The sequence below is a fragment of the Thunnus maccoyii genome, chromosome 2 (assembly GCF_910596095.1).
Source record: "Thunnus maccoyii chromosome 2, fThuMac1.1, whole genome shotgun sequence".
Classification (NCBI taxonomy): domain Eukaryota; kingdom Metazoa; phylum Chordata; class Actinopteri; order Scombriformes; family Scombridae; genus Thunnus; species Thunnus maccoyii.
In genome coordinates, this window is record NC_056534.1 from 8,689,558 (window position 1) to 8,702,500 (window position 12,943).

Sequence of the window (12,943 nt, forward strand, 5' to 3'; positions counted from 1 at the left end):
TTCATCTGTTTGTGTTTATTGACATTATGTCATTGTCACGGTCATCAACACTGGTGACGTCCTTGGAAAGTGTTGCAGTGGCCCTGATGTACAAATCACATCTGTTGTCAGTTATTAAAATTCAGTTTTCCAAAATGTAATGAAAACTACATTTATACACTTTACATTTGCGTAAATATTTTTGTATATTGTATGATATATTTCGGTTGAAACACAAGGCACTTGGACACCTTTGAAATACTGATTAGGATAAATCAATGTGCAAACAAGAAATACAAGATAACACAGATACTGGCCACATGTGGCCATTGTCAAACGTCACCCCTTCAAAAATACTTGAGAGACAGTTTTTAAAACAATTGTTTGGCTTCTTCTTGTGTACCTTTTGCATTTTAACATTCATCTGAAGCAAATGTGTACTCATTATTGCCTACTACACACCTTTGTCTACTTGTTCCTACTTGAATGTGTTCCTCAGTCGGTAAAAGGCAGGGCAGATCCTGTTTAGATCTTTGTCTTGGAATGATTAATAGAGCAAGGAGTAGGTAAACTGAAAGCTAAAGAGTAAACTTTAAACCTACATTCATTTGCGTCAACACAGTCGTTTCCTTCTTCTTGCGACTTGAAAAATCACATGGTCAAACATAGCTCTGTGTGCATTATAACCTTTCGTCACACATCGTGGTGTCGTAAAATCTCCCAGACTAATTATGAATCAAGATCTCTCTCTCTCTCTGTAAGAAAATGGTGGCCACACCGAGATCACTTTACAACTAGTAAATCAGCGAGATAACTGTGTCATATTTTGTTGTCATAATTGTTTTGTTTGCTGTGGGCTTGGAAATGAATGAGCTTATCTGAGATATACATGTTGCACAATTAGTGATCGATGTCTGAGTCAGACATTGAAGAGTTTTATTACAAACTGTTCTACATGCGTCATGGTATAGTAGGAGACAGCTGTTAAGAAGATAACAACAGTTATCTTCTCAAACACGTCAATATTTTGCGGGTAGTTGTAGTAAAATGATTGGTAGCTTTAACAGTAACCCTTTTTTAAATGCCGGCAGTCATATCATGGGAGAAGAATTATGGATGCTTTATATTGGAATTCTTGACTGTCCCTGAAGATGGATGTACTGTGAGTAGCTAATGTTACATTAAATTATTGTGTATGGACTGTGTTTCCCATTGCGCCCCATAATCCAGCTTTCCACCTCCATATTTATTTATGAATAAAAAGTCAGTGGAAGCGGTCAGTGGGGGTTGTCGTACATAAAAACTACAAAATGGTGAGAACACCTGCTCTTTTCATGACCTGGTGTGGTAAATCTAATACAGGTGATTGTCCACTGTGAAATGCTTTTTGACTGTGAAGTCAAGGTGTAGATGAACAGGTCCACCCAAATTTCACGACTTCCAAGGACATGAGAAGTAGGAGTAGAAGTAGAGTAAAACACCTGCAACCCCTTGAAACAACAGGGTAGGATGGAATTTACCATAAAAACCCAACTGTTCACCAAACAGAGACGGATATCTCAAAATCTCAGCCGATAAAAAATAATCTGCATGGCTTTCTTTTTTCTTTTTGTAATATGGGTGAACTGACCCTTTAAAGTTTAAAGACAGCTGAAACATGAATGGTGCAAAATCTTGCTGCAACCCAACACTCAAAGGTCTTGCTTACGTTTCGTACACTCAACACAAAAACAACTGTAATTTTCAGTCTTATAGTCTGTATTTAGTTGTTTCTGGGCTGGAATGACTGAAGTGCTTTTTATGGCTCTGCAGGTGACAGCAACCTTTGATTTCTGACACACACACACGCTCCACAATCACCCATGCATGTCTGTAAACACACACAGCCAGACATACATGCATGCAAACACAGACACAGAAAAACACAAACACACACTCCCTGGTCTACACGTCGCTGAGTGCACATCTTAACTGACAACAGCTGGTTTGAGGAGGAGAGCCCTCGGGGGAACAACCACCCAAGACAAAGGGTCGCTTTGTCTGGGCCCCACCCCTGCAGACAGGTTCAGCACCTCCCCCTCCAGCTCCCCCTCTCCTTCTTCCTCTTCATCCTCACCTTCCACCTCCTTGCCTGCCATCCGCCCCAGACTTCCCAGAGCTCCCAGCCCCAACATTGATGCAGCTGAAAGTCCAAAGTGTAAAAGAGGGGAGTCGGAGAGGCCGAGCGGCCCCATGCCGCCTCCTCCTCCGCCCATGGAGAACAGTGGTGCCCCATGGTGTCCCAGGGCTCTGGCGTGGCAGAAAGCTGAGAGAGGATAAGTGGTCCCCAGACCCCCAAGTAGAGCTGCAGCAGCCCCAGGGATGATAATGTGAGCCCTGCCAACAGACGGCAGATCAGCAGCGCTCTGGTGCCCGGGGAGGCCCAGCCCAGTCCCCAGCCTGCTTGGAGCACCTTGCTCCTGGGCAACAAAATGCCCATGGGCCTTGATGTGCTTGCGTAGCGAGCTGGGATCTGTGTAGCGCTTCAGGCAGCCTGCCATCTTGCAGTAGTATGGCTTGTCCACATAGTGGGTGCGGGTGTGCTTGAAGCGGTCGCTAGAGTTGGAGTAACGCTTATTGCAGCCCTCATAGGGGCAGATGTAGGGTTTTTCTCCTAGAGAAAGAAAGAGAGACATGTGATGAGGAAACACAAGGACAAAGCAAACAAAGGACAAAAGAGTTATCAATGATTTATAATTTGATTACACTATATATAAGAGAACCAGAGAAGGATTGTCTGAACAGGTGATATTGCAGGCGAATGAGCCACATATTGTGATATAACATTTTGAAATTCTGTACTACTACCTCATTATGCTGTACTGGTGCTGTCATGGCCAATAGCTCTCAGCTGACCATTGTAGAGCAACACAGTTTTTTTGACCGTTACATTAATATCATACAGTGACAGTTGAGGAAATAAACCAGGGGAGAGAGATAAGGGGAATGACCTGTAACAAAGGTCAGCTTAACGGTTAGAGGTTAAAGCTCCAAAACAGCTAGATCCTACACTTCCCATAATGCAGCACAATAAGCCTGGTAAATACCCACATCAGACTCCATACCCACAGTTTTTTATGCCCTCTGTTAAAAATTTGTAGTCTCCATTACTAGATTTTAACTTCAGAAATGTTTCTCAAGAGACACAGACAACATTAAAAAACTGCCGAATTGAACAATAACAACACAGAAAACAGATGTGCGTTCAAAGAGTCATTAGTAATGACAACTTCCTACCGCTGCACAAACTACTGCACTGAGATGATATCTGAGAGAGGGAGAGGCTGAACCACTAACAACTGCATGAAATCTTTCCTTTACCAGAACAATACATACCTTTTGTGCCACATCACAGTTCCTGGTACACAGATAAGAGTGACAGGTAACAATCACCGTGAAATATGAGACCAGTCAATGTGGCTGAACACGTCACTGACCATCAATACTGCATTATTTCACAAGGCTTCCTCTATTGTTAGAAAGTTCCTCCACATGCAGCAAAGGTCTCCACCCAGAGTCAAACTGGGAACATGGTCGAACGATGTGGTTTGCATCTTAACTACAAGGCCACCTGATGCCTCAACTAAAAGTGTTTTAAATGAAAATAGTAGCAAATGGAATTTAAAGAAACTAAGATAAAGTCTTTCCATCTGAAATGTTCACAGAAACAAATAAACATGAAGTAAATTCTGATGGTATGGTATATATTTTAGAACCTGGTAAATGTATTTCTCATTTCACTGTGTCTTTAAAGAAAGTACCAGACCTAATCAAGTTGTGCAAAAGTGGAGATACCTCCCATCTCATGCTTGTGGTGAAAACACAGAGATGACATATAACATAGTCATAACAAAGTCGAACAAGAGTCACTGATTTTAACACACAGAGTTTGACAGTTTGTTCCACAGTATCTGTTCCCTTCAAGGCCAAACAGATTTTTTATTTTATCTGCTTAGTAACAAGCCTAGTTTCCACTGTTACACCTTTAAAGTTGCAGTTTGGATGCATCACACTAAATGAGAAATGAATTCAGTAGCCTTTTCCAATAAATAAAGCCACTGTTCACCAGTTATCTGTCAAGACTCAGAAGCTGAAAGTTCACCTGAACACGGCCACAGGTCAGTCTGTTGTTGACTTTTTAAACCAAATGCAATAAAAGTGATGAAACTGATAAGCAGCAGTGAAGAGGAGGAAACAGAGAACTGACCCCTGGCAGCACTGAGGGAATTAAACACAAAACAGAACATCCATCTTGGCTACAGAATAGTTGGATTTTTCTACTTCAAGGTTCACCTCATGGTCACACTACGTGACTGCTAAAAAAAACAAAATTCTTTGTCAGCAACAAAAGGGTGAAACCGGATGAGGGTTTTTTTTTTTTTTTTTAACTATTCAGAAGTACAATACATAAAAAGGAACAGGCTCCACCAACTTTACACTCTAAAATCAGTTCAGTGATCACAGGGAGGGCTGCTCAGCCTGTGAAAACATTTGTATTGTGGTTCTGGAGGATGTTTTGTAAGACCTGAGAAAATAACTATTCTAACAGAAAGCCTGCTTTACAAACTGGGGGTATGGAGTTTGAAAGAGGCAGGCATGTACAAGGCAGGGAGGATCTAATGACTAAAAAACTATTATAGAGTTGCATTATGGGAAATGTATGATCCGATGTGCTTGGAACTTGAACCATAGTAGGAACCAAAAGACAAGATATCCTGGCTTCTGCGGCTTTGATTTTGACGATTCTTTTTAAAATCTCAACCATGTTCACCTTGAGTTGCTGTGTTGATCAAAGGATAAGACCGCTGATACTCTATATATTTGTTATGGTCAAAAACACATGAAAATTCTATTTTTTCATATTTTCTGACTTCCCTAACCTGTCTGTGGTACTGAGGACATAAATCTCTAAAAACAAGTCTTACATAATTTGCTCTCAAATATAAAGTTTCTTTTAAAAAAAAAAAAAAAAAAAAGTAATTACGGTAATTCTCTAAAACAGCTGCAACATTACTCGAACATACTGCATTTGTTTGGAATTATTTTCAGCTGCAGATTTGGTGCTCCTGTGAGTATTTACAGCAGCAGGACAAATAAACTACAGCGGCCATGTTCACTGTAATAAAAGAACATGTCGCCAGTGGAACAGTGTAGCAAATTTACATGTTTTTAATAGATTTGGACAACAAAGGAGCTCAATGGCACAAAGGAATATCAGGCTGTTAGTACAATGAATTCATTGTTGATTTTAGTCTTTTCACTGGATTTGTTGGCAAAAACAAAAATATAGACTGTTACCACACTTTAAATTTGTCTTGTTGCATTTTTTTCATTATGAACTTGCCTGTGTGTGAGCGGGTGTGTATCTTCAGGTTCTCCAGACGTGAGAAACTCTTGTTGCAGGTGGGACAATGGTGCGGCTTCTCATTGGTGTGCGTGCGGATGTGAATCAGCATTTTATACCTATAAGAGATAAAACAAATTATGTTGACGGCACACACACACACAAACACACACACAAATATGTAAATTTCAATCAGCTGTGTCAGCATGCAAAGTTGCAAAAACGATATCATCATATATACTGTACAAGGCCATGTAAGGTTATGATCCAGTCAAACAGCCCGTTTCTGTTGAAGCTGTGACCTTACTTAACTCTCATCTCATTATAAACAAACACTCTTCCATCTAGTGTGTCTACTGTTTGAGCGCTGCAGATCACATTGCCTGGGACTTTGTTCATCAGGAAACTATTTTTGGGTTGCTCTGCATGCAGCTTTTCATGGGACAGAAGTAATAAGCATATGATGTGTGTGTTTCAATTCATAATCAGATGTCCAAATGTCCTGCCACTGCTGTTTCTTGCCTTATGTTGCTACACTGGCTCTTTTCTCTCCACATTCTTAAAACTATTTAAAACAAACTGGTGGGTCAAACTGGATCTCAAGGTGTTAGTATGACTCCCTTATAGTGCTGAAATTTAAAAATATTAATTTGTAAATTAGAGTAATTCCCCATTCAGTTATTTTTTAAATCATGTATCAAGTAAAAAAGCCTTTCAAATGTAAGGATGTGCTTTCTGGTCGATATTTCATATCAATTTAAACTAATTATGCTTCTGGGGTTTTTTTTACTTTTAATCTGGAAAAATGTATAATTTCAAGCAAAAATCCTTTTGCACACTTATGACATTTTATGAGCTAAATGATTTGTGATTTATTCAAAAAAACTAGTAAACTATAATTGATTAACATAACTCATTAGTTGCACCCTTATTCACTTGTGTAATTGCCTTTATGACTGTGATGTACAGTAGTGACATTCTTTAAAAAAACACTTAAATGTACAATTTTTAACAACACTACAATCTACAGTTTCAAACATTTACTTCAAATTAGACATAACAATTAAAAACTATGATTTTTTTCAACCCAATATTGTTACACAACCATTTACTGATAAAAGTTCAAACACAACACAAGCTGGTTGTTATATGGTACACAGTTCGTGAGAGTTGCATCACACCAATCCCAAGCAGGATGTTTGCAGTAAATTATCTGACATGTTGCATAAAATATATTGGCATTTCAGTAACAGGATGAGTGTACCTGGCATTGAAGCCCCTCCCGTTCCGAGCACAGCCCTCCCACTGGCAGCAGTACCCGGAATCCTTTTCAGGCTTGACGTGGAAGTCGTTGATGTGATCCACCAAGTCCTGAAGCGAGTCAAACAGCAGGTGGCACTGCAGGACAGAGAAGGAGAGGGTGATCAGTCACTGACTGAATCCAAAACTGTGCAATTGCTTCAAATGCAGTGAAAGGAAGTTGATGTTTTTGCACAGTTTCTTCCACGTTCCATTTTATACAAACTTCATGATTCATCGTTTACTGAAATCATGGTTTTACATTTTCCACTTGATTTAATTTTTTCCACTCCACAATAGCGTGAACTTTTCAGCTCTTCTCCACTTTTTCTCATAATGTATTCTTATATGCTTTAATCAAGTCTTAACAAATGTCACATCAGTAATCTCATTGGGTTTTGTTTTATTAAAAAAAAACAGGTTCATAAGTACTCTGACCTGATTGAGACACTGAGGTCATAATTTTCATGAAACCATTAAAATCACTTGATAATATCTTAATACACTGTCAATTAAGACCTTGTTTTATGCTATTGTATGCTTTTTGCTCACTTTTGGTTTATTTACAACTTATTGCAACTTTATTACAACTGTAATACTTTTGTTTTTAAATTGATAAGCAACTTGCATTGATTAATCATTTAGTCTTTAAAATCTAAGAATATACTGTAAAATGCTCATCATAAGTTCCCTGAGCTCTGAGTCAACCAATAATCTAAAACCCCAAAATAATCAATTTACCAATAATAATAAAATAGAAAAAAGCAGCAAATCCTCACATTTTATGCAAGAATGTGAATGTTTGGCTTTTTGTGCCTGATAATTTACCTAAAAGATTAATTGACAATAAATTTTAAGCACAGACTTCTTGTATTGTAAACTCTAGTTATATTTATCCTATACCTCTCTTTTTCCTGACTGCCAGCTGTGATTACATTTTGCTCTCAGCACCACCTAGTGGTCAGAGTAATAGTTGCAGTGTTTTTCACCCAACCCCTTATTATAGGATAGATTCAGTGAGCTTGTTGTTAATTGATGTGGATCGATTGCTCAACTGAGACTATTTACACTGTAGTTTTTTTTGTGTAAAATCATCATAAAGCATATCTGATGAAGCCTGTGGTGAATCATGCTGTTCTAACAGTTGCACTTGTGATTTAATTAACATAAACCTGTGAAGAATATTGACACAAGCATCTCATTTTGCAATGATTTACTTTTGTTTTCATAATTATATTTACCTTCATCCAACGGCAGGCCAGCTGACCATCCAATGAGGGCTCCGGTGAAACTTGCTTCTCTCTGTTCTGACCAATGAACATGGAGGAGGGAAAGCTGTATCCCTTAGGTGGGCTTGCAATCGGCAGGTAAAACGGATAACCCTGAGGCGAAGCTCCGCCCTCTACCCCTCGATGACGAGCTGGTTCCTGAAAGAGAGGAGAATGGAGAGAAAGGTCACAGAGAGGTCACTGCAAAGGAAGGAAGATCTCAACACTGAAACATGAAGGCGGAAATCCATCTGTTATTCAAAAATTAAGTTATTCAAAATTAAGTTAACATTCTGCATTTATCTCACAATTTTGCTTAAGATTTGGTCGATAAATTTGTCCGATGCACCTTGTAGTTCAATGAAGCATTTACATATGTTATAGGTTATTCTTTTAAGTTTCTGTGTGTGGCTGTCATTGCATGCCTATCTAAACCAGTGACTCCCAACTTGGGGGTCGAGACCCCACAAAGGAGTTCACAGATGATTACTGTACAAGGATAATAAAGAACTAGATGTTTCTCTAAAACAAAGTGATATATTTTTAAATTTTTGTCTAATTTATTGCTTTTTTCTTGTGAAATACAAACATAAGCTGTTAAGGGCCCTAAAAATTGTTCAAATGAAAAAGTCATAGAAGAAGAAAACCAATTTTCAGCTGAACCGCTCTCACTTCTTGTCATGAAGGGTCACAAGTAGACCTTACTTAATTTTAATGGTCCACAAGCTAAAAAGGCTGGGAACCACTGATCTAAACAATGATGGTAAATGGTAAAATGTTTAAATAATTAAATTTAAATAACTTTAAATTGGAATGAAGACACTAAGTTTGGACCGATGTGGTTATACTGTTTTAACTTGTTTCTGAAAAGTCAGATAACATCCATATATATTAAGCACATAATACTAAAAGGATAACATTGGGATAGCGGTACATTTTAATTTATATATCCAAGGTTCCACCCTGAAAAGTAAGAAAATGACTGGGCCATGAATTGAACCCTGTGGTACCTCACATTTCACCTTATTGAAACAAATAACTTGTCAGTGATAAGGGGAGAAGGTAATAGAATAAAATTTGATGATTTCTGCTGTGGAATCTGCTGCCTCTGCTCTGGAAATATTACTAGTTTGTTTATTTTACTCTGAGCACTTTCACTGTTGCGAGAGCTTTGTGATCAGTTTAATATTGTCAAAATTGTTGTTTAAAATGCTACATTGTTTGGCTAAATACTTCTGTCTGTGGTAAGAAAAAACAACTTGTTCTATATTTATGCATAATGAAATCAAGGTATTTAAAGAGGGTTTGAAGTCTTGCATGTTTTAAATCAGACGGGAGATCCACACTGGTCAGCTAAGTGAATAATTATGGACAAAAAGCTGCTGCTAAACATTTCAAAGACATATTTGAAGAACCTAATAAGTACATCTGTGAGGACATAATGAATGCTTCTCACAGTCCACTTTAAATGCTTAAGACAATTTCAAAAAAACATACTTTTTGAGGTAAAAGATGAATCTAGGCCAAGAGGGGGAGAGATTTAATGTCTGTGCTCCAACAAAGAAGCTGAGTGTTTGATGTTTTACCATTCAAGCACGGCTAGAATTTGATTTAGACAGAGTCACTGGACGGCTGTGTGCTGTGTGCAGACACTGCCGCAACAAATTAGATTCACTCCCAGGATCCCAATTCAATTCAATCCTGTTGAAGAAGAGTGGAGCACATTTAGCCCCAATCAGTCACCGGCTGGATTATTCTGAGAAGACTGTGGCCATGCTTCTGCACAAGATTAACTGATTACATGAAGGCACACACCTACAGTGTGTTGCCCTACAGTGCGTACCGGTTTTCAGAAATCTATTTAAAATGTAAGATCTACCACAATGTAATGAAAAGAGAGGAGAGTGTTGGTGTTATAAATGTATAGTGTTTTAATCGTCAGGAACTAATTAAAACAAGACAGAAACACATCACACAACACATGCAAAGCAATGAAATGTTAATAGAAATAAGGAGTGAATAAGACAACACAGTGCTGTATTATTAGCCAAGAACTGAAACAAGCAGACACACATATATATAAAAAGCCCAGACACCACATAAAATACATCAATCTCTCTAAAAGCAAAGCCACAATAAAAGATACACATGCAGGTACATGAGGACAGACTGGTGACTGCAACACAGTGATACTGCATGTGACAGCTGAAGGCACACAACACAGTTTTAGGCAACACATTTTTCTTAGATGGAAAATTTTCAGATATCCTGTAAATATGTATATATATTGACAGTTATCAAGTATTTGTAATGCACTTTCTGCAAAATTTGTGCATGCATTGAGGGTGTCACAGTGGCCTAAGCAGGGTAAGATGTGTAGCATGTAACTGCAACATCCCTGGTTTAAACTGAGCGAGGATCTTGTATTGCATGTTCGATTCAGTAGCCAGTGTCACCAAATTTGAGGATGTGCAAAATGCAATTTGCAACATGAGATAATTTCCTTTCCAGTTAATTTTGACACATTTTCAATCACAACTTGTGAACTCTGCATGATCATGTCAGAAACCTGTAGGACTTGCAAATTTATAATGCAATTTGCAAGCAACAGCTACATGTGAAACTTGACATTGACTTGTGTAAAATGGGCCCCAGGTCTCTTTGTTATCAGATCTTCAAGCTATTTGTGTGCTCAGTGTTGCTCATCCATCCAGCTGGAGAGCAATGTGAATTCAGTGTTAAGAATCAAATCTCAGAATCGACTTTGAAACATCAGTTGTCACTGTCATATCTGATGGTAATGTGTGCGTGCAAAATGTAACTTTTGTATGCAAACGCCTGGACTCACCCGTGAGAAGAGATGTGGCTGGGGGCTGCTGCTGCTGTGAGGAGACTCCAGAGGTGAAGAAGGGGAGGGGGAGGAGGGGGAGGAAGGGGACGGGGACAAGGAGGAGGTGTGGCGGGAGGAGGGGGACAGGCTGAGGTCCATGGCCGGAGGGGTGAAACAGGACCCGTGTCGTTCATGAGAGGAGGATTGGGAATCTACAGTAAAGTATAGAGTAGAGTTACAATGGGATGATGTTTGGTTTGTCAAACTGAAGGAAGATATTTCTGCATGTGTAGTTTCTGACACTTTCCATATAATGGCTTGTTAGCAATGTTGAATTCTAGTTACTGCACGTAGCTTAGCTTAGTTTAGTTAGCTTATACCTGAGGTTACAGTTGCTCTTAGTTTACATTTGGACATTTTAACCAACATTTTGTGAACATATTTTGCACAAAACTTATGAAGAGCTTCAAGCCGTTATTACAGTTTGGGTGAAAAAGGGAAAGAAGATGAAGAAAACACGGTGTGTTTGCTGTTACAACCACCGGTACCTCCTTTGATTCATGTTGAAATCAAGGAAAACAGAGTTAGAAGAAAAAATTCACTAATATGTGTTTTCATTTGTCTTTTTGGATTTTATCAAGTCATAAGTCCTTTGAATCAAAAACAAGTTAACATTTTTCACTGTCACCTGGAGTTGCTTAGAGCTCCATTAAATCCTGTCAGAATTCCAAACTTGATTAACTGTTAACAAACGGCTCCTGTGATATTGCCGCCTGAGCTGTTGATAACTGTAATGCAAATTACAAACAATCCAGCCTTAGAACATCTTATTCAACAGTATGTCATGTGGTTGCATGCCAATTCTAAAAAAAGACATATTATTGTGTGTTGTTTAGCTTGGCCAGGTGTCTGCAGTTAGTTCAGACAAATTATTTTTTAGACAGCAGGAGCAACAGCTAAAACGTTGGGAAAATGACATTATATAGCATTGGTGAGTATCATGTATATGGATGAAGTTAGAGTGTGCTGGTTAGTTTTCACGGGATCTGTCTGGGGCCTCAACTTCTAGTAGCACAGTGCTGTAGTGGATAGGCTACTCATTGACTTAAACAGTAAACCAGAAAGACCAATTTCATTGAATGTGCAGAGGCTAGTCAAACAGTAGCTAGCTTGGAGGTGACGTCAGCACCTCAACTCTCTATAAACTTTTATGGGTAAATTGTGTAACTGACCAAGCAACTAATTCCAGTTCATTATTATTTTCCTATTTGCTCTTGTTTGCTCCTCAATAAACTCTTTAGAAATGTAGTTCTTTAGCTGTAGATGATACGTTCTTCACCAGATAATCCCAAACTTTGTCTGGATGGGTTAGTTTAGTAAGTAAACAGTTTTCTAGTAAAGCTGGTGGTGGTGCTGTTGGGAATCATACTGTTGGGTAAATACTTAAAGGACTCCTGGTGCCTCCATTTGGGAAAGTTAGCAGAGCTATATGTAACTACACAATATAGTGCGAAATCACCCTAACAAAACAACACAACAATCACACAACAACAAAACACAACGAGTAAACTATATCAGTCATACATACACGTTGCACATTCTACATAATACTGAGCTCTTGGACTACACCAAGGACGAAGGTATACAGTCCATTCGGACTCTCATAGAGGCCGTGTTGTGGTTTTCTTTGAGGTCACCTCATGTCAGTGTCACGCTCCTCTTGTTATGAGAAACACCGACAAATCTGGGGACAATGTATGTCTATTTGAGGACTGAAGAGAGCTACCATTCATGGGATTTACAATATTGAGTTACTGGGAAAGTGAGAACATAGAATCCACTTATTATACTATTGCATTATCAGAGTGATATGCTTAATCACTGCAACGTGGCATCAGCAAAGGCATGTCCTTGTGTATTCGAGAGAGAGGAGAAACGATGGAGACTTTGTCGATATGTCTGTCGACGAGAATACGCTCTCCTTCGAACTCTTACCTGGAGAGGAGGGTGGAGACGGAAAGGTTGTATATATCAGGCGTGGTCGTGTGGCGCTGAGAGGGGCACAGATAGAAGAAGAAGTCCTCTTCCCTAATCTCACTGGACCATCTATCCGACCTGAGGGAAGCTTCAAGTCCAACGGCTCGTCCAATGACAACATGGCTTCTGGTTGCTCAAGCCCACCTG

At 39.0% G+C, this 12,943-nt stretch overlaps 1 protein-coding gene across 1 annotated transcript in view; it reads right to left on the minus strand.

The window, feature by feature from the left end:
• The window catches only part of LOC121905520 (zinc finger protein GLIS2-like), a 32,780-nt gene continuing 19,837 nt past the window's right edge, over window positions 1–12,943 (minus strand). The window contains exons 2-7 of the mRNA XM_042423807.1: window positions 12,755–12,940; window positions 10,778–10,971; window positions 7,903–8,088; window positions 6,627–6,760; window positions 5,363–5,481; window positions 1–2,632 (exon numbers count right to left, since the gene is read on the minus strand). Coding sequence (XP_042279741.1) covers window positions 1,947–2,632; window positions 5,363–5,481; window positions 6,627–6,760; window positions 7,903–8,088; window positions 10,778–10,971; window positions 12,755–12,917 — 1,482 coding nt within the window. The 5' untranslated portion in view covers window positions 12,918–12,940 and the 3' untranslated portion in view covers window positions 1–1,946. The remainder of the gene's footprint in view (window positions 2,633–5,362; window positions 5,482–6,626; window positions 6,761–7,902; window positions 8,089–10,777; window positions 10,972–12,754; window positions 12,941–12,943) is intronic.